At 31.3% G+C, this 27,449-nt stretch overlaps 1 protein-coding gene across 1 annotated transcript in view; it reads left to right on the top strand.

Moving 5' to 3' along the window:
• The window catches only part of LRP1B (LDL receptor related protein 1B), a 1,653,662-nt gene that overhangs the window by 1,076,829 nt on the left and 549,384 nt on the right, over window positions 1-27,449 (top strand). Inside the window, exons 22-25 of the mRNA XM_006921044.1 lie at window positions 3,827-4,027; window positions 9,774-10,019; window positions 23,150-23,347; window positions 24,826-25,030. Coding sequence (XP_006921106.1) covers window positions 3,827-4,027; window positions 9,774-10,019; window positions 23,150-23,347; window positions 24,826-25,030 — 850 coding nt within the window. The remainder of the gene's footprint in view (window positions 1-3,826; window positions 4,028-9,773; window positions 10,020-23,149; window positions 23,348-24,825; window positions 25,031-27,449) is intronic.

The following is a 27,449-nucleotide window of genomic DNA, read 5'->3' as shown; positions in this document are numbered from 1 at the left end:
TTTTGAACATCTTGTATTTATAAGCCATTATAGATTTATGGTGAATCTGACATTTTTATTGGGTTATGGATCTTTATCTTACTGACTTGTAAGAGCCCTTTGTATTTTACAGAAATATACATTTTTGTCAAATAAAATGAAATATTTTTTCTGGTTTATTGATTACGTGTATATGAATTTTATTGTTGCAATGTGGGATCAAATATTTTAATTTAACCAAGTTTATTAATTTGCCCTTTACGTTTTCTGAGTTTGTATAATGAACATTTTAAGTTTTTGTTTTAGTATCTATTTTATTCTAGAATTTGTGTGTTTATCATTGTTGTTATTTTAAAATTCTTATCTTTTAAAATTTATCTAGAATTTATTTTGTTGTAAGAATCAAGTGAAGATTCAGTTTTATTTTTACCCTCCAGATGGTTAATCAGTGATTCTAACATCATCAATTTTTAAAAATTTATTGAGGAGACATTGGTTAATAAAACTGTATAGTTTCAAGTGTACCACATCATTAATTTTGTTATTAATTTTTCCTACTATTATGAATTGCCAATTTTTTGTATATTAAAAACAAAAACTAAATGACTCAATTTTTGATGTCTCTATGCTGTTTAATTATTGAAATTTTTATTGATACTTTGTCGTAGAGTATTTCAACTACTGCTCCTTTAAAGTACTTCTAAACATTTGGCATGCACATTTTCTTTTCTTTTTTTTTAATGAAAAGGAGAATGTAATACATATATTGAAAAAAAATAAAACATTTAGAAATTACAAATGTAGTCATAAATTAAAGCTTAAATTGGTGGGCTCAAATATCTGGTTAGACTGCTTAGGAAAACTGATGACTTTATTATTTATTTATTTTTATTTATTTAAATGATGACATTGGTTAACCAACTCCAGTAAGTTTCAGGTGTGCAATCTAACAGTGAGGCATATATATATTGCACTGTGTGTTCACTACCCATAGTTAGATTTATTTCTGTCACCACATATTTGACCCTTTTACCCTGTCTACCTCCTCGCTCCCCTTACCTTCTACTCTCTGGTAACCACGAGTCTGTTGTCCAGGTCCGTGAGTCTCTGTTTGTCCTGTTCGTTCATTGCTTTTAGGTTTATATCCCACTTATAAGTGATATCATGTGATTTTCAACTTTTTCTGTCTGGCTTACTTCACTTAGCATGACTATATTGAGGTCCATCCATGTTGTCGCAAAAGGCAATATTTCATCTCTTTTTATGGCTGAGTAATATTCCATTGTATATATGTACCACTGCTTCTTTAGCCAATCATCTATCGTAGGACACTTGGGTTGCTTCCATGTCCTGGCCACCGTGAATAATGCTGCTATGAACATTGGTGTGCAAATATATTTTCGGATATAACTTTTTGAGTCTTTGAGGTAAATACCCAGTAGAGGGATTGCTGGATCATATGGTAGATCAATTTTTAGTTTTTTGAGAAATGTCTATACTGTTTTCTATAGTGGCTGTACCAATTTGCAGTCCCACCAGCAGTGTATGAGGGTTCCCTTTGCTCCATATCCTCCCCAACATTTGTTATTACTTGTCCTATTGATAACGGGTATTCTAACAAGCGTGAGATGGTATCTCATTGTGGTTCTGATTTGCATTTCCCTGATGGCTAGCGATGTTGAGCATCTTTTCATGTTTGTTGGCCATTTGTATATCTTGGGAGAAGTGTCTGTTCAGGTCCTCTGCCCATTTTTTGATTGGATTGTTTGCTTTTATGTTGTTACTGAGTTGTATGAGTTCTTTATATATTTTGAATATTAGACCCTTACCAGAGGAATTGCTTGCAAATATATTTTCCCATTCAGATGATTGTCTCTTTACCTTGTTGACAGTTTCTTTTGCTGTTCAGAAGCTTTTAGTTTGATGTAGTCCCATTCATTTATTTTAGCTTTTACTTCTTTTGCCTTTGATGTCAAATCCATAAAATCTTCTTTAAGTCCAAGGCCCTTGAGTTTGATTCCTATGTTTTCTTCTATGTATTATATTGTTTCAGGTCTTATATGCAGGTCTTTAATCCATTTTGAGTTAATCTTGGTGTATGATAATAGACAACAACCTAGTTTCATTCTTTTGCAAGTGGCTTTTCAGTTTTACATTTTCTACTAATGAATCTTCTGCTACATTTTTTAAATTCCTAATGATATCTGTAGTTTTATTATTTTTTTATTTAGAATCAGGATTGCAATAATATTATTACTATTTTATTTGAGATTGTATTAATTTGAGGAAAAATAATATCTTTACAGTGATAATCCTTTCTCTTCAAGACCAAACTATATCTTCAAGCAAGACCTTTTGGGTTTCTTCGTAGAGTTTTTAATTTTCATCATATAAATTCTCTATAGTTCTTGTGTAGTTCAACACAAAATACTTTGTTTTATGTTAGCTTTTTTAGTTGGTCTTTTCTTCTACTATATTTTTTCGTATATATCAAATTTGTTTATTTTTGTATAATTTTTAAAACTAGCTACCTATTTTTTGAATTCTTAATTTCTTATAGTCCTTATGAAGTTTTTATTGATTTCATAATTATATGACTATATTAATGACATGTTATTCTACTCTTCTAATTTTATACTTCATTTCTTTTAATTGCTTAGTTGCATTAGATCATATTTCCAGAATAATATAAAATTATTAGTTTTATTTATGATGTTAAAGCAAATTTATTGGTGAAATATCCATCCATTCTTATTTTAAGAGTACTTTGATCAATAATTAGAGTTGAATATTATCAAATGTATTTATATTAATTATGGAACTGATCATTTGTATTTTTTTCTTATTTGACTTACAATAGTATGGAAAATTATTAATATATTTTCATAAATGAAACATCTTTTCACTAATATTTTATTTTAAAATTTAGTAGCCTTTAAGATTGAAGAAACTATTTATACATAATGACTCTTGGACATATACAATCTAATATTTTTCATTTCCTTTTCATTTGCTCTACACATTTTATGAGATATTGGCATATAGTCAGCCAATAACTAGTATTTATCTTAAGGTAAACTTTTTATTTACTTTACACCTTAACATTGTGTAATCAAGAAAATGTAATGAATTAGAGGAAAAATACAACAATATGGAAAGGATGAGTACTTTTCAGTGAAAACAAGGTTTATGTAGACAATGACCATTGCTTTCTATGCATTTCACATTGTCACTTTTGATGCTGCTGGCTAAACAATAATCATTTTTTTTCTTTCAAAATTAATAAAGAAAAACCCATTTCTAAAAATTCTGTCTGTAGATACCTTAGCTACCAAGATGTTTAATAATATATTATATTCTTTTATGAAAGAGCATGTACATAGTCCTGGGTGTGAGGAGCTGAAATGTTAAGGTTATAAATGTAAATAAAAAGACATCTTCTCCTGTCAACGTAAATCATTTACTTAAATCTATAGCTCCGCAGACACTGAAAGCATTTGCCTAAGAATGGGACTCTAAAAGGGACTCATATACAAACATACCTTTAAAGTTTGTTTTTAAAAGTGCTGTAATTAAACTTTCAATTAGTCACAGAATTTTTTAATAGGGTAAAACAATATCTTGAAACTAAACAAAACCGATTTTTTTATACTGAGTCACTTTACCACTTTAACAACAAAAGAAAACTATTAAAATATCAAGAAAATAAACTGTCAAACTAACAGCTAATAGATTTTTTTTGTGAATAGCAAGTAGTTCTGTCTCTGACTGAAGGCAATAATGACCACTCATTATTACAATGACTTAATTACAAAAATCTAATGCATGCTGTTTCTATTTTCTTAAGGGAGATGCATTAACAAAGCGTGGGTATGTGATGGAGATATAGATTGTGAAGATCAGTCGGATGAAGATGACTGTGACAGTTTCTTGTGTGGACCACCCAAGTACCCTTGTGCTAATGACACTTCAGTCTGCCTGCAGCCAGAGAAACTCTGCAATGGGAGAAAGGATTGTCCCGATGGGTCTGATGAAGGCGATCTCTGTGGTATTCCACTTTTCATTTCATTTGCTTCTCTCTGGAAACTAGAATCTTTTAGTTCACATACTGATACATATAGTGGCATTCGTTCCTTTCATTTATTCTATATAAATATAATTCAACTTTTAGCATTGAACCCTATCGACATTTATCTACATTTTTTAAGTACTGTAAGTCTATAAAAAAATTTAAATATGATTTAGAAATTTTTGAAAGTAAAGCAGAAAAGTCCAGCCTTGTTGTAGTTGCAACCCCCGATAGACACACAGACCACCAGAAATTAGTGAATTATAGGAAACACACTCTTTATTCAGCCAGCTGGGTCTGCCAGGGGTATGCACAGCCCAAATTAAGCAGCCCTGAAATGTAGAGGTACAGGGTTTTTAAGCCCTAAACTCCATTCTTCATCCTGTTTGAACACACAAGTCCATTTTCCTTCTTTTTACTAACTGTCAACCCACAGGCGGGTTGTACAAGCAGCCTGTTTGAAGCACACAAGCCTATTGTTAGAGCGTTATGTTCTCATGGGTGATAGCCTATGTTCTCATGGGCGATAGCCAAGCAGTAATTTTCCAGCCAGCACATCCTGTATCCAACTAACTTAACAATTGTATAGTTGTGCTCAACATTTAGGTTTCTGGATGATCAATGCTGTTCCCACAATTGAACTGTTCCACAATTATTTTATTGTCAGTGAATTACTCAAAACAGGAGAAACTTGTTATTACTGACCCATTAAACAGAGTTTACTACCACGCAATGGATTTTGTCAAGCCTTCTAATCATTACACAAAAAAAACATTTTTAGAAAGAGAAAAGAGACTGGATAATAAAAGCAATTGAACAGTTCTCAATTTTATATAATCTTCTCTGAAGTTTTTACTCCTCATACAATAGCTTCCCTTATGACTCATCTAGTTAAAATGATTGTCTCTATCTGATAGCTTTTGGAATTTGAAATTACTTTTGACTAGCCATCTCCTTATGTCAACCAGCACACATGAAGAAAATTAAATTTCTCTTCTGTGGGAGAGATCAGAGATTTAGAAAGAAGATTTTTAACATATGTTTTCTACATAATACTGAAGGTGACATCAATAGAGTAATGAAGAAAAGTTTACAGAATGATAAGAACAATAATGAGATGACTTGAGATTGTGGGAAAATAACTTGGAAATTGGAAAGCTGCCTGTCTAAAAGTAGAAAAAACAACTACAGTTAAGCCTAAAGTTATCATATTTTGATCTGAATTGAGCTTTAATAGCATACTGAGTATGACAAAAAAAGAAGACTGTTATTTTTTTTTAATTTATATGAAAACATGACTTTTCCTCCAAAGACTGTATGATTCTATAAACTAACCTTGAAACAGTAAATGCATAGTCTTCATTCAGTGCTGCTAAAATTTAAAGAAGATTCAAAAGAAAAAGAAAGAAAGAAAGAAAGAAAGAAAGAAAGAAAGAAAGAAAGAAAGAAAGAAAGAAAGAAAGAAAGAAAGAAACAAAGAAACAAAGAAACAAAGAAAGAAAGAAACAAAGAAAGAAAGAAAGAAAGAGAAAGAAAGAGAGAAAGAAAGAAAACTAAAAGTGCTACAGCAACAACAACAAAAATACCAGTTAAAGGTAACAGACTTAATTTATCTGTATTCAATCATTTCTCCACCAGCTTATTCTCCCTGATGGAGCAGGTTGGAGTGTAGAAGTATCTCTTACTTTGCAATATGTGAAGATTGCTCATAAAGGTTCTAAGAGCAATTCTGAAAAAAGAAATTATCAATACTCTTAAAATTAAAAGTATGTAATTACAGAAGAAGTCTAAACTTTCACAAGTTTAAATTATATTCTTCAAGTACCTCAATTAAGTAACCTAGGCAAGAAGCTTAATTTTTTGAAATATTGATTTTCTCATAACAAACATGGAGATAATGACATCTACCAGGAAATCATAGTGATAATGCCTGAAGCACTACAAATGTTGAAAGAAATTAGCACTTTTCTACCATTTCTTCATCCTTTGGATTAAATGAAGTAAATAAAAGAAAAAAAAGAGAAAATACAGTTATTAAGAAAAATGGAAGATAATATGAAAAACAGCTTTATTTTCCTATCCTCTGCATTCTGAATTGTAAAAACAAAACACGGATAGGGACTTTTTTTCTGAATCCATATCTCTACTTTTAGATTCAAAATCACTTCTTGCTTATCTAGCCGTTTTATTCATCATCTAAGGATGATGAGCTTTGCTCAACCATTTCAAAAGATTACAGAGAGTGGAAGAGGTTGCAATGATGCTGGGTGTGAAAGTAACAGAGAAGATAAAAAGACTTTTTTTTTTTTCTCAACTGCATCACTGTGGCATATTGAATTTACCCAGGTTGCTTCGGCCTGCTTTTACAGGTGAAGTTGAGCGAGAGTTAGAGCAATGAAAAACAAAAACAAATACTGGTCAAAGGAATTGAATTGCTCTCTATGGTTCTGCTTTCCTTATTCACTTTTATGTGCATCTTGTACTGTCAGTTTGGTAAACAGTGTCTTTATGAGCAATATTGGCTCCTGCAGAGAGATACCTTGGTACCTGGTTTTCAAACCCTTCTCCCATCATTCCTAGATTAGATCTTGTTCAGCTATGCAGGGGTGTTGATCTATGAGAGCTGAGCTGTAGGACTGGGCAATGAATCATCTACCCAAAGAACACAAAAGATATACCAAATGAATTAACTAAATAATTCTCATGGATTGGCTATTAGCTTGGAAGTAGCTTTTAGAGAGAGATAGCCAAAGTCAAAAGGTTTTTTTTTTTTTTTTAATTTATTTGTTGTAATTGATGAAAATATTGGGTTTCCCCTCTTCAAATCTACTCCTTCCAAATAGTTATATCCAAATAAAGCTGCTTTCCCCTCCCCTGCACACCCCTTCCATGTCCCGTTAAAACAAAAATGGATTAACTCATTCCATTCACTCTTCAATACATGTAAAATCTGTGCAAAAATATTTTGTATGAAAATGATCTGTAATCTGTAGACTTAATTGCAGAATGTCTTGAGATGTAAAAATCTCATTCTTTGGGTTGTGAGGTTTTGTTTGTTTGTTTTATTTTCTTAAATAATTCTGATTGACCTATAAAATTCAAAAAGAAAGAAAAAGAGGAAAGGTCAAATAGATAAATCTGATTTCAGTGAAGATTTTTTCAAGGGGTTTTTTAAATGATTTTAAGAGGAAAGAGATATGCACTTAAGAAACAAAGGAGAAGAAACTAAAATCTTTCAATGGGATTAACTGTTGATCCTTGTTATAAGGGCATGTCAGAGATAAACAAAGCTGAAACCCAGTTAAAGGAATAAGGATAGATTTTATTCAGTTATAACTGTTGCAATAGGAAATAGTGTCCAGCATGAACCGAAATCGATCTCACCAAATCCAAAGACTAGAAACTTTTTAAAGACAGAAGTATGCTAAGGGGAAGACACGGAGGGGTGCCAAAGGGTGTCTGGTTGCCTTCTGGATTTGTTAATTGGTGCTTATCCCAGAGAAGAAACAAATTTCTCCTGGCTTCATGACTGGAGACAATGGTACAGGTCAGAGCCAGGTTGAGAGAAAGAATGAGAGTTATCTCCTTGAATGTTTACATTTGAAAGATACTGCTTGCAAGTGTTTGAGAAGACAGGGCTGAGTGATAGAAGAATTACATCTCAAAAGTGCAGAGAAAGGATTTACAACTGTAAGCTTTGTAAAGTAACTGTTCTAAAGGGGGATTCATTGACCAATCTGCTTATCACCAAGTTTAGGCTAGAAGAAAAAGCGAATTCTCCTGGTAGAATTGAGCTTTCTTAGGGGACCAGGGTCATTCTAGGACTGCTGCCTTGAGATGCTAGAAACTATGCTAGTATTTGTTGAAGTCCCTTGTGGTGGGGCAGGGTGGGTAGGAGTGGAGAATGAAATTATGCCTAGAATCTGCAGTTTTTTAGGCCAATTCTGAGGACTAGTTGACAAGATTGCTCAGAGGAGCCTGACTATTGTTTATTCAATAAAAAGTCTCTTTTGGGTAATAAAAAATTTTAAAAGAAGTTGCAAGATTCAATGACAGGTATAGGGTTAAAGAAAAATTGACAAGGGACTAACCATGCAAATATTGACATTAAATTTATATGTTCCATTTTATATTTCAATGTGTATTTTATTTAGCCTAAATCTATGATTTAATTCCTCAGATAGAATCAGAAAGAGATACCTCAGTACTGAAAGAACAGTCGTGTTTGAATTAAACTAAAAGTGTTGTAAAAAAAAGGTTTTTTCATCTGCTGGGTATAATGACATTTCTTTACAGTAATTCTCTTGAAAAAGAATATCAATTGAAATGAAATGGGCCCAATATTTTAAAATGGCTGCTGTTTTAAAATGATTATGATTATGGGTGACCAAACATATTTAGAAGAAGCAAGAAATCTATTTTTTTCTAAAATAATACCGAACTTGAATTGAATTCTTAGAAAAATAAGTTAATGTAATTATTTTTTTTCTTGTCACTATAACTTCTTTAATGGTGACAAATAATATGAAGAACAGTTGACCCATATAGAAGTTTAAACAGTATAGGAAACATTTTTTTTAAACCTTGCATTTCAGTCCAATTTTTGAAATGTTTTTTTCTGTAGACAGCAGGCAATATTCGAGGTATATAAGCACATATTACTGTGATTTGCCACTTATTAAACAACATTCGTTTTTAGCATGTCTCAAAATACACCTCCTAATTAAATAGGTTGACTAAGTATGCCATCTTGAAATTTTTCCAGTTGGACTACGTTGTGTCTAAATTTGGCCTAAGTTGTGTGCCTTTGGACAAATGTGTTTAATTTTTTCTTTCAACAAATATTTTTAACTGCTTACTCTATGCTATGCACTGTGCTGTTATATATACACTGGTAAACAATGCATATATTGTATATCCTCAGCTACAATTTTGTGATGGAGTAGAATGATAAATAAATACCTAATATAAATTATAAACGCCATGAAAGAACAGTCTCTTTCTTTATAAACCAATTATATTATCCATGTAGTCAATACTAGTTATTTGTTATTTCAGCCAAAATACCATGCCAACATTTTAGGTGTATGTGTATTAACTGTTATGTTTCCATGGCCTCATTGAATTAATAATAATAATAAATATATAGGGTACAATATGCAATTTACCCAAATTAAAAATAAATGGCTGCAGCCAATCAAAGGGAAACTAATCCAGTCTCTATTATCATTATAAATCAGACTATAGCTATAGAAACATATGTTGATATTATATGTATGCATGTACATGCCTGTTTATTTACAAACATTGAGGTTAGTCAAATTTCCAGATCACCAATGTATGTGCATCTCTTTTGTAAGACCTCAACAACTGATTTTACATAACTGCTGAAAGGCTCAGTGTAATTGTTCTTGTAATAATAGAAACACTGAACTCACTTTACTTCTATGGGGTAAAACAAAGTGTACTCCAAATTTTTATAGAAATAAAAATATTTTATTCCTGATTCCTATCATATAGAATTATATTTGAACATTGGATGAATGCTCTCATCATTTCTACTCCCATCTCTGAAAAAAAAATCTGAAAAGGCTTTCTCCTTTTCATCTTACCATCATTATATGCTTGCTCTAATTTCAGCCTTAGGGAAGTGAGTTCAATGATTAGTATTTAACTCAGTAAAACAATCGATAATGCCCTATAATCTGTTCTCCTCCTTTTATAGATGAGTGTTCTTTGAACAATGGAGGCTGTAGCAACCACTGTACTGTGGTTCCTGGAAGAGGAATTGTCTGTTCTTGCCCTGAAGGCCTTCAACTCAACAAAGACAATAAAACTTGTGAAATTGTGGACTATTGTAGCAGTCATCTAAAGTGCAGTCAGGTGTGTGAGCAGCACAAGCACACAGTCAAGTGTTCATGCTATGAAGGTTGGAAGCTGGATATAGACGGTGAAAGTTGCACAAGTGTTGGTAAGTCGATGTGTGTTTTTGCTGTATTTTAAAAATACCAAATGCTTTTTTTGGAGGGGGGGGGCATGTTGTGTATCTATATTTAAAAATAGATCTTGAGAAAAAAATCTTCCACCAAAAAAAAAAAAATCTTCAGAAAATTAATAAAAATGTTTAACTAATTTTAAGTCAAGTATTTAAGTTTAATGTGTCATTTTAGACCTTCTCCAAAATCTTCTGGACAGAAAAATGTAATAACCCTTACCATTGCAATTCATCAGATTATTTTTTCCTTAGATATTGTTTTATCAATGTTCTTCCAAGGGCCTTATCTTTTTATGCTCCAAAGCACTTTTATTTCTCTTTGCATGCTTTTTAGAACCCTCCAAATCTGAGTCCTGTCCCACACTTCAAATTGTATTTCTACTACTCTTAAAAACAACTCTTTGCTCTGATGGTATTCATCTTTTGACTGCCCTTTCAGTCTGCTGATTCTCTAGGTCACATTTCACAGTGGGAAAAGCAGCCCAAGGATATGGAATCTGACATCTGAACTCTAATTCTGTAGTTAGCATTCATTATGTATGTGTCCATGAACTTTATTAGGGAAAATAGTATACCTTTATTTTCTTTAACCTCGCCCTGAAAGTTGCCATTTCTTCCAAATTGAATGTTTACCACAGACCAGTAAATATCAGCAACTATGATTGTCTCCAATAGATGTAGTAGACATATTCATATTATGTTAAAATTGTCAAGATCTCATAATATCACTTATGTTTAAGCTTTTAAAACTAAAAGTATTTCAATAATGGCAGTAATTAGATCTACTGCTCAATCTTATTATTGAATGCATTATTTTTTTAAAAAAAACACATATATTACTATATCCAAGTGTTTATTGTTTAACATTGATAATTACATTTCAATATGTTTGATTCTTTTATTAATGTGTATTTTTTTCTCACTATTTTTTTTACTATTTAAAACTCTCTGATAAAAGACACACAGACTTCATCAGACTGCTAAGAACCCATACATCGTAAACTTTTTCATTTTATTTCTTCTACATAAATTGTATTTTCTCCTATTTATCTCTAAAAATTTTGGATATTCTTTAAGACCTACTAGCTCAAATCTTTAGTCTTTAATGGAGTTTTCTTCCAAATATTCTTGCTCTTCACTTATTTCTTCTTTCTATGTCTAGAATATATTGCCCATGAATAATGTGGTCACATTTTTAATTTGCCGTTTCATATTCTTATCTAGCTTCCTTTATTCCTTATCTCTCTGATAAAATAATAAGCATCTAGAAGTCAGAAATCAAGTTATAGATTTTTTTTCTTGTGTTTTATATAATATCCAACCAGTTTGGAAAAAATAATATGCAATAAAAACATTATACTTTTTCAGAGAATATTAAAATATTTTATTCTTTTATTTCGTGTTGTTTTGTGATTTTCTCATGGCCATTAAAATTTAAGTCCTAAAAACATAAGATTGGCAAACATTTATTTGACTCTTTTTTCTCCATGAGACTTGAACAAAATAATTGGCATGAGAGGCTAAATATAGCAATTTGTTGTGATGATAATAGTCATTTTATTTATACATGTTTGGAGTAGAAAAAATAGATCGACCTTAGTCATATTTATAATCATATTTTACAAGAGAAATGGCTCCATGTCTAGTTTTTGGGTATGGATGACAAAATGATTGACATATTATGGTGTTTTGTACCGGATAAAATCAATAACATTCATATTCAATATTAGGATAATTTAATTTTTGAACAACAGTGACCAGGTGCAAAGATAACTCTTCTAATAGATTTGACCCCTTCTACACTCAGCTGAGAATGAAACAGTAACGGCGCCATAGAATCTCACTGTTAAAATTGCTTTTTTTCACACCTGGCTTTGTTTATAATTTAAGAGAGAAGCAAAAGTAAACAGGCATACCTTGGAGATATTTAGGTTTGGTTCCAGGCCAGTGCAATAAAGCAAATATCTCAATAAAGCAAGTCACATAATGTGTGTGTGTGTGTGTGTGTGTTTTGGTTTCCCAGTGCATATAAAAGTTATGTGTACACTCTACTATAGTTTAAGTGTACAATAAAATTACATCTAAAAAAGTACTGTATGTATATTTTATTTAAAATACTTTATTGCAAACCATCATCTGAGCCTTCAGCCAGTCCTAATCTTTTGCCAGTGGAGGGTCTTGTCTTGGAAGCTGCTGATTGATCAGGATTGTGGATGCTGAAAGTTTGAGAGGTTGTGAATTTTCTTTTTAATTAAATTTTTATCTTGTGACGTTGGTTAATAAAATTATGTTTCCAGTATAAATTCTATAATATATCATCTGTATATTGCATTGTGTGTTCATCACCCAGTCAAATCTCCTTCAATCACTGTGTATTTGACCCCTTTTACTCTTTTCTATCATCCTCAATAGGACAACAATACAGTTTTCCACATAGATTGACTCTTCCTTTCTCAATTTCTCTGTAGCATTAATACTGTTTGAAAGCATTTTATTCACAATAAAAATTTCTTCAAAATTATAGTCAATCTTTCAGACCCTGAAACGACTTTATCAACTAAGTTTATTTAATATTCTAAAACTTTTGTCATCATTTCAACAATCTTTACAGCTGGAGTAGATTCCATCTCAAGAAACCACTTTCCATCTACAGCCATGCTATCCTAAACAAGCTCGATCCTGTCTGATCTCGGAAGTTAAGCAAAGTCGGGCCGGGTTAGTACTTGAGAGACCACCTAGAAAGATCAGGTGCTTTAGGCGTAAAAAATTTAAAAATAAGGGATTGTAAGCTGACAAGGTCCTTGTGAGGTCAACCAAAGGTTGAATGGCCTAAAAAAAAAAAAAAAAAAAGAAATCACTTTCCTGGCCCATTCATAAAAGAAGTAACTCCTCATCTCTTAAATTTTAATCATGAGATTGCACCAATTCGGTCACATTTTCGGGCTCCACTGGTAATTCTAGTTCTCCTGCTATTTCCAAGATATCTGTAGTTACTTCCTTCACTGAAGTCTTGAACTTCATGATGTCACCCATGAGGGTTGAAATCAACTTCTTCCTAGTTCCTGTTAGTGTTTATCTGTTGTCCTCTTCCCATGAATTACAAGATTTCTTAATGGCATCTAGAAAGGTGAATTCTTTCCAGAATGCTTTCAATTTACTCTGCCCATCAAAGGAATCACAGTCTATGGAAGTTATATCATTACAATTTTTTTTTTTTTTAATAAGACTTGAAAGTCAAAACTATTCCTTGATTCATGGGCTGCAGAATAGATACTGTATTAACCAGCATGAATTTATTTATGCAGAATAGATACTGTATTAATAAACATGAATTTATTGTCCATCTCCATCAGAGCTCTTGAGTGACCAGGTGCATTGTCAATGAGCAGTAATATTCTGAAAGGAATCTTTTTTTCTGACCAGTAGTTTTCAACACTTGGCTTAAAATATTCAGTAAACCATGTTATAAACAGATATGCTGTTATCTAAGCTTTGTTGTTCAGTGTATAGAGCACAGGCAGAGTAGATTTAACATAATTCTTAAGGACTGTCAGATTTTCAGAATGGTATAAATGTGCATTGGCTTCAACTTAAAGTCATTAGCTGCATTGATCTTATCAAGAAAGTCAGCCCGTCCTTTAAAACTTGAAACCAAGCATTGACTTTTCCTCTCCAGCTGTAAAAGTCCTAGATGGCATTTTCTTCCAATATAAGGCTATTTTTGTCTACACCGAAATCTATTGTTTAGTGTAGACATCTTCATTAATTACCTTCTGGATAACTTGCTACAGCTTCTATGTCAGCGCTTGCTGCTTCACCTTGCACTTTTATGTTATGGAGATGGCTTCTTTCTTTAGACTGCATGAACCAACCTCTTGTAGCTTCAGACTTTTCTCCTGCAGCTCCTTCACCTCTCTCTGCCTTCACAGAAGGCTGGTTTGATCCAGATCACTAAAAGTTTTTTTTTTCAAATCAACACTAAGGCTGCCTTATTTTCTTATCATTTGTGTATTCACTGGAGTATCACTTTTGATTTTCTTTGCATTCACAGCTTGGCTACCTGGTACAAGAGGCCTAGCTTTTGGCTTTCTACATGCCTTTCTCACTATGCTCTATCATTTATAGCTTTTGATTTAAGTGAGAGATATTTGACTCTTCTTCTCACTTGAACACTTAGAGGCCACTTTAGGATTACTAATTGGCCTAAGTTTAATATTATTGTGTCTCAGAGAATAGGTTGGCCCAGGAAAGGAAATGAGATGGGAAATGGCTGGTCAGTGGAGAAGTCAGAACGCACACAACTTTTATCAGTTAAGTTAGCTGTTTTATATGGATGTGGTTCATGGGGTCTCAATACAATTACAAGAGTAACATGAATTATCAGTGATCACAAATCACCATAACAAATATAATAATAATGAGAAAGTTTGAAATATTGGAAGAAATGCCAAAATGTGACACAGAGACATAAGGAACACAAATGTTGTTGGAAAAATGATGACAATAGGCTAGCTCGGCTTAGAGTTGGTTTATAAAAAATGTGGTATCCTCAAAGCGTGACAAAATGAGGTTTGCCTATATTTTACCTTTAAAAGATAGTATGGAGCTTTTTTTTTTACATGAATAATTAAACCTGCTGGTAATTTATCTCTCCCTTAAACATAGAGTATACAAAATACCATTGTAAGCATTTATATTAGTACAGATATAGGTTTTGTTAGGCGATGAATATTATTTTTTTTAATTTAAACCAAGTTTCGTATACAAAAAATGATTTGTTCTATATTTCATTTACTTTATTTCTTTTTTGGAAAACCTACACCAGATTTATGATTCAATAAAAATTAATTGACTATTAATAATAGAACTTTAAAAATAAAATTTATTTTTACTTGCTTCTCTGTTTCTTATTTCCGTCATTCTTAAGTTGAGTCCCTGTTTTTAAAATGTGTCCTTCTTTCAATTGCAATACCTGTGCTTATTCTTCTTGACATTTCAAAAATAAAGAATAGTACTTTTTATACTTAAAATTAGAAGCATAATTCTCCCATTTTTTTCTCTTGAATTTTCCTCTTTAGTTCTTCCATATTTTCTTATTTCTCTCAACTCTGTCCTTCCTAACTTCTTTATAATCTGGCTTTTGTTGAACTGATGAACTTATTTAATTTTCTATAGGTTTACACCTAACATCTTACTTGTTAAATGTAATGACTTTCATAAATACTGTTTTTATGATCATTATTTTTTATTTAACTTCTCTATAAATCTTACTTTTCTGGGTATCTCAATACTTTATTTCATCAGTTTCTTAAGCCTTTCCTCTTTAATACAAATATACAATTTATTAATCACCTTTCTCCTGAAGTATTGATTTATTTTTACTTAGGAACAGATAGGATATTAACTGCTGATTTCATTTCTTTTGTATCTCTGGTTTCTTTGCTGTTACCGAGGCAGTTCCCTTGCAAATCTGCAGCATATTTCTTTTATGGAAAGAACATCATGACATTCCTTTTTCTTTTCTCTTAGCCGAAATTCGAGTAGATTTTCCCACTGATGTTTTTCTTGGTTCTTATTCTCCAATTCTATTTCACCATGTATAATCAAGTAACCTTAAAATTAGTTGGCTAAAACATAGTCTTTCTTTTCTTCTTTAATTTTCCATAGTTCTCTCAGTCGTCTCAGTTTTCTTCTGGTCTTTAGGGATCCCAACCTCGATTTATCTTTGACCTCTCAATTTCTTTGCTCCTCATTCTCTTCATATAGATAAATAGATGGATGGATAGATAGATTAGATAGATAGATAGATAGATAGATAGATAGATAGATAGATATAGTTTATTTTTCTCTACAAAGGATTCAGTTATCTTTCTGCAACTCCGTAGCATGTACAACAGCAGAGCACAGAAATTACATATGCTGTAATGATGATGGCAGTCTTCTCTCTGATCTATTTGCTGTCTTCTTATTTCCTCAGTTTGTGAGAAGAATATTAAAACTTAAAGGAATACACATATTAAAAAGAGAGAAAGAAATTCAATTCTGCAAGATGAGTATTAAAAGGAAAAGATGAGACATATGATAAAGAATAAAAATTGAAAGAAAAAGAATAAAGTAATAATAAGCAGATGGCTACCTTGGGGAATATGGGAGATCAAGGTGAAAGGATCCTGGGACTGAAACTGCAGGGGGGTTATTTCTTTGTTTATCTTAATAAAATAACACTTTACCATATCAATTTCCATCCACGATTTTAAAGTAGGTCTCTACTATTTATGAAAAGAAACTCAAATTCTTCAGTTTGCTAGTCAGGCAGTACCTTCTTTATTTTTGCTCATTTTATCTCTCCAATCTAATGTTTCATTATCTTCCACTGTGGGTTTCTAGTCCAGGAACATTATTACTGTTTTCACCATTAGTGATAACAATAAATGCATAATGGAACAGAATATATAATGTACGTTCACATATATTACTTCATTTTACCATCTCCTTCATTTACTCTGCTCTTTGTCTTCTATGACCTTTCAAGATGACAATATCTTCTACATTTTCTCTGGAAATTTTATTCTTATACCATATTCAAAATGCATGATAAAGAATCAAGAACTATTTATATAGAATTGTTAGTTGTAGTTATAATAACAATACCCTGAGAGGACTATAGAGAAACTCTTTTTCTTAGACAAGTCATCTACTGCTTTCAAATTCTGTCTTGTAAAAATCATTATGTGAACCTATAGTGGGTCTAAGAGAAAATTAATGAAAAGAGAATTATATATAGAAAACTACAGCTTTTTAGTGTTTTTCAAAAGCTACTTATGATATACTACATTCATAAACATGAAATTTGCCACCATAAAAATGTAAATTATAGTATCTTTTTTTTGTACATATCTCATCTCATAATATGCTAAAGCAGAAAAATTTTAAGCCACTTCTAAATTAAGACTGTGATGTGCTGATTTAATCTGTTAAGTTCAGTCATTTATGAGGCAAAAGCTGGTGTGCTGGAAAAAATTGTTAGAAGACTATAAAAATTAATGACTCCTTCACATTTTTCTTATATTCATTCAAAATTAAGTTTGCCCCCCCAAGAACTGAATATATCTACATCAAAATTAGAATATACTGAAAAATTCTTCAGTGTGTTTTATATCGAAATAGTTTATGAAGAGTTTTTTTTTTTTTTAAGAAAAAAAATTGTAAGACTTGGAACTTAAAATTCAGTCTTTATGATTTTCCATTAGTTTATGAAATTGCATATTAGATTATTCATTACAAATTTTTATTTTCTCAAAGAGGAAATACTAATTTAATAAAGCAACATAAATCTTAAAAGTAGAGTCTCTGAAGAAGATATAAGATTCAGAGTTCAAATATGAATTCAAATATTTATACTTTAGCTTTTTAATTTTTGGTAAACTGGTTTATTTTTGTCATGCATAATCAAGCAAATATTTATCAAACAAATTCTCGACACAAAATGACTATAATAAATATAAGAACTTAAAAAGCTTTGAACAGTTTTTGTAAAATACTCAATGCTATTCAGGTCGCTGTTCAGAGAAAATAAGATGTTTTTAATCACCTTTCATTTTATTATGGAGTCTTTTAAATATATTTGAACCCAGTGAAGAATAAAGTATTCACAGACAATACTTAAAAGCAATGAAACATTAGATAACTTTGAAGCCCTCTGTGTATCTATTCCCCCATACCCAGAAATAGCTATTTGTGAAATTGGTATATCTTTTCTATCATTATAGTATATGTTCTTAAAAAAAACATATAATATAACTTTTGGTTCAAGGGAATATACTTTCTCAAATGAAACATGAAAGTATGAGTAGTCAGTGATCTCTTAAATATTGCTATAGTGGACATATGAGTTCTCCTGCAGGGGAAAAAAATTATTTGCAGTTTTTGTCATAATGAATTACCTTACTCAGCATATATGTCATGTCTAAACAATTCTTATTTTATTTATGAGTTTTTCTAAGAAGCTAGAAATAATTTCTTTGATTACTAGTTTAATTTTTATTCTTAAAAATGATTAATATTAATAGGAAAATATATGTAGATGCTAAAAAAATTGTACCAATAAAGAATGAAGTGAAAATTAGTTTCTCTTCCATTCTTCAAACCTAGTCACCTGTTCCCATGGCAGAGGTGGTAGCATTCCTTAATAGATCTTTCAAGAAGTATTCTATGATTTACCTTTATATAGCCCTAGAAAAATCTTTTAATTTTTTTAACTTAAATGGTTGCATAGTATGTGCAATGTTTACATCATGCTGTTTTCGAAATATTGGGAAGCATTTTCTGCTAGCACATGCATATCAATCACATTATGTGGCCCCATAATATTATACTGTATTACTGTACCATCTGTTACTTATTCAGCCACCCACTGATAAACATGTATGTTGTTTTTAATATTTTGCTACTACAAACAATATCACAAAGTATTTTCTTGCTCATCTGACATTTTTATATGTAAAACTGTATCTTTAGAATAATTCCTTACAAATTAACTTACTTGGTCAAGGGGGATATGTATATATAAATTTTTGAAGTGTTGCCCAGTGGTTCTCAATATAGGTTATAACAGTTTATATTTCTATTATCAATATATCGGAGTGCTTTTTGTCTACACTTTAATCAATATAGTGGCTTATCAAACATGTTTATGGCTTTAAAATCCATTAATTATTTTAAGAGAGAAATTGAACACTTTTTTTATATTTAAAAGTTGTTTATACTTTTTTCAATGATTGTCTGTTTTATATACTCTGCCCATTATTTATTTGAGTATTTTTTCTTGTCAATTCATAGGCATTCATATGTATTAATAATTTAATCTTTTATTTATTGCAAATATTTTACCCAGTTTGTCTTTTCATCCTTTTATATTATTTTTGTCCTACAATTTTATAAATGCATATTAAATCTCATTCTTTTCTTTAGGTCTTCTATGATTTGTGTCAAATTCAGACAGGCCTTCCTCATTCTCAGGTTCTAAAAATAATTGTTCCACATTCACTTCTAAGACTTTCATAGTTTCTTTTACTACATCAATTTTTTTAGGTCATCTGGAAATTACTTTTTATATTAAATCGGAAAATTTTCCAACTTAATTTCTTCTCCAGGTGTCCTAAATCCATCATATCTATCGGCTTTACAGTCAGTTATGAGTCAGTACCAAAGTATTTTTCTATTGAAATAATAACATATTTTACTATCAGAGTTAATCAGTATTATGTATTTCCTCTAGAATTTTTTCTGGTCACACTTTCTTAATTTAATCTTTAGAATTAGCTAGAATTATTTTAAAGAATGGTATTTGTAATTTTTTTTTTCATTCCAAGAAATTTATAAATTAATTCAGGCAGAAGCAATATCTTTGGGACATTATTTTTTTAGTTAATAATGCTATAAACTTTTTCATTTGGTAAAGTCTTTATTCCTCTCAGTGTTTTAAAATTTCTTTATATACTATTTTTATATTTTTAATGATTTTATTCCTAGATTCCTTATCTTTTTTTATTGCTGTTATTGCTAATGTACATTTGTTCTTTTTTCATTTGTCTTATCAGATACCGCAGTTTGTAGAAAGGCTAGTGATTTTTTGTTTAAAAAATCTGTAATCAAGCCCTATTCTCACCCCTTGCAGCTGGTATTTACTTTTCCGTTTTCTCTCTGTGTTGTTTAGCCTTTATAGTGCATGCCTGTTTTCTCGTTGTTTTTGTTTATTTGTTTGTTTTTGTTTTCAGACCCTCCTTCTGGGTCTTAATGGTGCCAATGGGCTCATAGAAGGTCTTGAGACCAAGCTATTACTTCCATCTCATTTTTAAAAAAAGTGATTGTAGGGTTTGCCGCTTTGTTGTGCTACCTCCTTTGAAAACTGCTCTGCCAGCATTTATATAGATTATATATCTATAGCAGCAAGCATCCTCTCAGAAACTTTCTACATTTTGAATGCATTCATTAGTCTTTCCTCATACTGTGGTATTTTGGTAATAGATGTCTTCCATTGTTAGTGAAAGTGGAACTTGCATTTCTTTTCTTTCCTTTTCTTTTTTTCTTTTTCTTTTTGGATTCCTTTTTTCGTCTGGTGTGATATTCAGAAGCAGCATCTCATTACCTTACAATTTTAAAACCATATGTCCTTTAGCAGGTATTAAATATAAATTTCTCTAGCAGGTAGCTGCTGCACTTGTAATTTAATACTTGACTAAGGGCAAACTATAAGCCAAAAGATAGGGGCACTGTTCAGAGCTGAAATTTTACTAGTTTTAGCACCTGTTAAGAAATATTCAATTTCCTTTTGATGTATCTTCATTCCTGCCTTTTCTCTTATGCAATATCTCTTTTGCTTATTCCTTTGAGTGATATTTGAAATGTAATATTCATAATATTTAAACATGTATTTAGATATTACTAAGCATTCACACTTTTAATTATCAATTATCTTAATAACTCAGGATGTTATACATTTTATAATTAAAAAAACATTGAGGATCAGAGAGCTTAAGTAAACTTCTCAAATTTATACAGGTAGTTGGTAGCAGAGCTCTATCAAACCTGTATTTTCTGACTCTTAAGTCTATCATTTTGAACTATATATCACAGTAACCTCCGCATTTGTATTTACTGTGATGATTTTCAGCTTATAAAACAAATTTGCAAGCATTAATTATTGGATTCTGATAACAATAGTTGAAAGTAGGTTATCATTAATCTCATTTTACAGATAAGGACATTTAAATTCTAAAAAGATTTAAATTTTTTTTTAATGCAAACACTTGTTTCATAACTAGAGCAGAGAATCAAACAAGTGCTCTTGATCTAAAATTAGGTACCTGAAGGAAACTGGACTTTGGGTGGTAAACACACAATAGAATATACAGATGTCAAATTATAATGGACACCTGAAAATTATATAATTGTATTAACCAGTGTTGCCCCAATAAACTTAAAATAAATAAATAAATAAATAAATAAATAAAAGCCTGCAAAAAAATAATGATAAAATAAAACAAAATTAGGTATCTTTCTTTTAAATGGCTGTATATCTAACACAACCATTTTCTTTACATTAAAAATGCTAAATTCTGGATTTAAAATTTTGTGAGTATTTGTTCTATTGGGAGCTATCTGGAATTAGGTATTTTGTACATTTGGTATCTTGTATCAGTTAGCTATTGTCACAGTAATGTTCAATAAACTCCCAATACTATATAATAACCACAATGCCTAAGTGATCACAGTACACATAACTTTTGCTCATAAGTTCTCAGGCCTTCTGAGCAGTTCGTATGGTCTTGGCTGGACTTATACTATGCAGTCAGCTGCAGAGGAAGTAGATGGCTTTGGTGATCATGGCAGGTCTTTCTCTCACGGTAGCTATCAGCTTGTTTCTTAAGGTATCTTCACTTTCTCTTCACATTTATTCATTCAAAACACATTTAGTTAATGTGCTGGTCAGAGCCTCCTAAAGTAAATTTATATCCAGTGGGGGGGAAAAAAAATGGCAGGTAACTTCCTTACCCCAAGGGTAGCCAGCCTAGATTTGCTACTTTCTGAATCTCACAGCTGTACTTAATAATTTCTTCCCTTGGTGTTAGTTGTTAGGGACATCATAATGGGCAAAACAATCGAGATCCCTTGATTTCACGGAGCTTATAATCCAGTGAAAGAAATAAATGACACACAAGTAAATATTTAAAATATATTTCAAAGAGAATAAATAGGCTATGGCGAAATAGAATAATGGAGATGGGGCTTTATTATGTAACTGATCAGGAAAGACCTTTCTGAGAGGATGAGATTAATAAGAACAGTAAACTTGATTGCAATGGACAGAAACTCAGCTCAAATTAAGTTGAATGGATAAATTCGTTGACTTACATATACAAAGTATGGAAAATGTGTAGGAGATTTGAGGGAAGAAATTATCCTTTGGGATACTTGGAACTATGGATTTGAATGTCCTCTAATCATGGTCCCTCCCAAATAGTTCATTCTTAGTGACTTTTTTTCTTTTCTACTGTAATACCAAAAATAGAATTCTTCAAACTACAAGGACAAGAACACTGGCAACACTAGCCTTAGAGATTTGTGACTTAAGAGAAAAAAAAGACTTGAAAACTCTCCCAAGTTTACAAACCTGTTGGCCTGGCTTAGATCTTACATCTGCTTCCTGGGACAGTCGGTGGGCAGGGATGATTATAGCAGCTCCCATTCAGAGAATGTGTCTAGATTAGTAATAAGAAAATTGATTTTCCTAAAGGAAAGTGCAAAGAGATGGCACTAACATGGAAATGGGGGTAATCTTTGCAAGCCTGTCTCCCTCCATCAAAATATATTCATCAAACAGAATTCATATCTAACTCTTTTTAGTGTGTCAAATAGTAATTAGTACAGAACTTGATCTAATTTGTAATTGATAACATAATTTTTGTAAGTTTTGGGTATTGAAACATTTTACTTTTCTTTTGCTCAGGTATTGAAACATCTTTATTTCTGTTTTCAAAGCTTCTCCCTTTCTCTCCACGCAGGGCTGATCCAGGCTTAAAAACTAGGGGGAAATAGTGTAATCATGATTTTCTTGGACTGTGGAGAAAGCTTCATCTTCACTCTTATGGAGACCACTTTCTAACACAGGCACAGCTCTTTTTACAGAAATCCTCTTGTTGGGTCTCTCTCCTTCATGGATCTGTAGGCATGTGATGACTACTAGCTAACTCTTAGCAACTTCCATGGTGTTTCTAAGGTTTGGACTGCCAAACTCTAAGAAACTCTAAGAAAACATAAAATCTTCCGGTTTGTTTTCAAATTGCAATAGTTCTTGTATTCTGTAATCAGAATCAGGTGTATAAAAATCCAAGAAAGAAAAACACATTGATACTTTATCATTTAAATAAAATTAAGGTTTTTCAGTTTTTTCAAATTTTAGATTAAGAGAAACTGTTTTTTAATGACAGAAAATTACATAATTAATTACACTTTTAAATGAGTAGATTTTGACCTCAAACATTTTATCCCACTTAACAAGTTGGTAAGTATTTTCATAAGTTTATTAAAAATAAATTTAATTTCAGATTCGTTTGAAGCATTCATCATCTTTTCTATTCGCCATGAGATCAGAAGGATTGATCTTCATAAAAGAGATTATAGTCTACTTGTTCCTGGACTGAGAAACACAATTGCACTTGATTTTCACTTCAATCAAAGTTTGCTTTATTGGACAGATGTTGTAGAAGACAAAATATACCGGGGCAAGCTCTCTGAAAGTGGAGGTACATGTGTTACAATGTTGACTTAATGTTTAGATTAATTTTTAACTGAAAATTCCAGAAAATATGTTGTAATAAAAAGGAATTTAGATTAATCTTTAGCCTCTGGTTCTACATCTCCTCCCTCATATATGTGATATCAGGGATGTCACATATACGTGTGAAGATATGTTGAGGGAATGAAGTGGTGAAGGCCTGTGCTGTATATTCTGTTTTTAAATTATGGACAAATTCATTAATTTTTGGTGAAGAAATGTACTTTTAAGAAAAAATAACTGTCTTCTACATACTAGTGGTTATATTTTTGTGAGTTAAAATAGCTTTTTAAAATTTTGTTATGATGTCAGCAAAATTCATGAGTAAATCATGAAGAAATTTTTGCAAACTATTAATATGAGCTAAATTTTTTTGTCATATTTTGATGTATCTCTTTTTTAATCTAGGTCTTTCTTAAGTGGCAAGACTTTGAGATAAATATAGTTAATATTTCTCTTGAAACTGTTACATCTATGTAATTATTTCAAGGCCTGGTATTTCTATAAAATTCTAAATTCTTCCTTAAATCACATTTGCATTTTTTGAAAAATAATAAGCACACAATATAGTAATGATGGGTAAATTTGTGTCCTATGTCATATTGCAAAATGTTGATTTCAAATGATGGATTTAGATATATGGGTTTAGTTGATTTACTGTTTAAAAATAACACTGTTAAAATGTCTAACAATAATCACTGGTAATGTCATAAACTATGAAGAGTTATCATATGAGAAAAAGGTGTTTTTATACTTTTTTTTTTTAATTCTGAAAGAAACAAAATTGTAGATAAATAAGAATATTGGTGGACATTACCAAATTGCTTATTTTTATTTAGATACCACTAATGCATTCTTCTCTTATTTGCAAACAAGTTATATTTTTTAAGTCTTATGGCCTAAGGAGGCGAGTAAGAAACGTGTGATTTGGGGCTTATCTTTGTTATAATTAAATGCAGTAAAAGCTAGATTTATCTTATTTGTCGTGCTTCTGAAAATAGTGTGTGCTGACTAGCTACAATGCTGTTTGTTGCCCTAGGAACTTTTTCTCTTTATTCTACCTGTGAAGAGCAACATTTGAATTAAATTGCACTGATTTTAACCAGCACACCATTATTATTCCCCAAATCTCACATTCTGCCTAAAAAGTCAGAGAAAAGAAATAACATTTTGCAACCCAAACATTGTTATTAGCCTTAGAGTTGCTTAAACATTCAATTCCACTGGCGCTGAAAGAACCTAAGAGATTAAAAATTTTCCGTTGGAAAGATCAGTAATTCTATATTTTGGTTCTTTTTAGTTTCCTCTGTTCCAGGTGATACTTTTGCATTCTATCTCTCAAAAGTTAGAATAATGTTTAAGTACTTTGTTCTGATAAGTAGACCTTTTTCTTAGTGATGAATGTTTCTTGAATGGGTACAAGTGTTGATTTCCCTTTTGTCGTAGGTGTCAGTGCAATCGAAGTGGTTGTGGAACATGGCCTGGCTACCCCAGAAGGATTGACCGTTGATTGGATAGCAGGCAACATATACTGGATAGACAGCAATCTGGACCAAATTGAAGCAGCCAAACTAGATGGTTCCTTAAGAACTACACTGATAGCGGGAGCCATGGAACATCCCAGGGCCATTGCTTTGGACCCAAGATATGGGTAAAGTTTTCCTTTCACACATTTGCTTTGGCATACAAAATAATCTTTTAAATTAGTATGAAATTAAATTATCTCATAAATTATGAGTCAAAGTGCTTATTTTGTGAATGTGTGTATATATATATATATATATGAATATTTATGTAATTGTGTATATATGTATGTGTACATAAGTGTATGTTGTATATATATGTTTATTACCACAGTTTGGTTATAGGATTTTTACATAGATACTTTTAGAGAATAGAAATATCTTCATTCTAAATATGAGCATTAGGCAGGCCCTGTTATAAGCTGTTATAACTCTATTGTGAAGCAGCAATTCAATGAATTTCTTTTTGACCTGCCAAAGAGATGTTGTAATTGTGTCTGATGGTTGCAAACCACAGGGCCAGTCTTTGATCCAAGTAGTTACAGATGTAACCACCTGACCCTTTACTTATTTTATATCTACTTGGAGTTTGTTCGAAAAATAATTAGAATAGCTCAAAGTAGTCCATTGGTGAGATGCTGACTATTGGGACATTTGAAAAACAAGGCACATGATTCTGGACAACAAGGTCACATGTTCAGTAATTTAGATTTTTGCCCCTGCTGTTTCCCTGTGTGTTCTTTTGTGAAAGACCAAAAGAGAAATACTGGATTTGAAGCCAAAAAAATGGAGGTTCCAGTTCCTCGTCAGTCACTTATTCTCCAGAAAACCTACTCAAGCGTATCATTTTCCCTTAGATTTCAGTTTTCTCTTTTATAAATTAGAGATAGTAATATAATTATCATTAAGTTCTTTTTGAGAGGACAGGACAGTAAACATGTGAGAGGTAATATATAACTAATATATGTGAGAAATCTTTGTTATTACTGTTAATTATTTATTTCCTGGATAATTTTTTGTAAATCTAAAATCAATGTCAAGTCTAAAGGGCAGTAGGAAAAAAAAAAATGGGTCTGTACTTTTAAGTAATACAAAGTCCAGAAAGCACAAATAAGATTGGGGAGTCAACCAGGAGGGAGTTAATGAGATGCAGAAGAAAGAAAGAGAGCTTTATGTATAAATCAGCTTCTTGGCCATACTCTCTGACTTGTGCTCTGGTTTATGCCCAATATCCAGAGATCAAAAGATTGGGAAGTTTGTTTTTCTTTTCCTCACTTCAGACACAGAAATGAAAAAGGCAAAAGAAATTGTCTAGAACAGAGTTCCAAACTGTATTTTCCTTCTATAGTGTTTTCAATTTATTTCAATCAGTTTTTTAAAACAACGTATTGGGAGAATTTTGCATATAGCTGTGGTTTCTGACTTCTTTTGAAAAATAGGGAGATCTAGAAATAATGAGTAGAGCAGTAGCTGTATATTTTAGCATGGGGGTATTTTCTCTAGTTTACGCAGTTTATATTTTGCCCATTTTACTCATTATCTCCTATAATAACAATTCACCAGGAAACAAATGTGCCACGTAATGAGAAATTCTCTTTTTTAAAAAAGACTATTTCTGAGGTTACAAATAGATTTCTGATCCTGACCCTTTACTTCCCACAAAGGTTCATCGTCTAAAGAGGTTAAAGCCTCAATATAACGACTACTGGTGTGAAATTTTCACCTATTACACCTATCTAAGTTGTACCATCATCTTATCTGTATGAGAACTTTCTGTATAAGAGAAAAGTGATATTTTGGAGAAAGTTGTGGTTTTAGCATGTATACCAACATATAGGAAAATGGTGAGTGCTACCCAAATTATGGTTGGCATAGAGAGAGAAAAAAGAAATAATAAAAAAATAATAAAATAAATAAAATAATATAAAATAAAAAGTGTATGAAAGTTTTAAAAATGGTCTGACCAAACAAAGTGGTAAAGCTAAGAGCTGAAACTTCATTTCCTATAGTTTTGAACTTCCAATGCTTAGAATAACCTTATTCATCTCAGTTTAGTTGGTGAATATCTAATCTTAGGGAAGAAAAAGGAAACAGAAACACAAAAGACACACAACTCACACATACCATTTAAGGGAAAATATTAGATACTATTTCAATGGTATAAAGAAATCTTCAGAAGTAAAATATCTTCTAAGAATTGAAAATTAGTAATGAGCTAGCCTGTGAGTAGGGAAAATCTGATAATACTTCTGAAGAAGTCCATGCTCTTTGTTATTAATTGTTACTATGATATTGTGAGGCAAATTAAGATAACTACAGTAGAAATATATATTTTTTTAAAGAGTGAAGAAGTAACACTTGTAAATTTTTTCTGGCATAAATAACCAAAGTTCAGATGACAGTACTAATTCATTCAACTCTAAGAATGAGTCGAAAGGTTGACAGGTTTGGGTATTATGATATGATAGAATTTTTATTGTTAAAAATTATTTTAGAGAGGTGATGGAATGAAGAAGTACAAATTAGAAATTACAAAATGTCCATGAG

This window comes from Pteropus alecto, unplaced genomic scaffold, assembly GCF_000325575.1.
Source record: "Pteropus alecto unplaced genomic scaffold, ASM32557v1 scaffold3, whole genome shotgun sequence".
Lineage (NCBI taxonomy): Eukaryota > Metazoa > Chordata > Mammalia > Chiroptera > Pteropodidae > Pteropus > Pteropus alecto.
The sequence above is the reverse complement of the archived record's forward strand: the minus strand, read 5'-3'. Positions and strand labels throughout refer to the sequence as shown.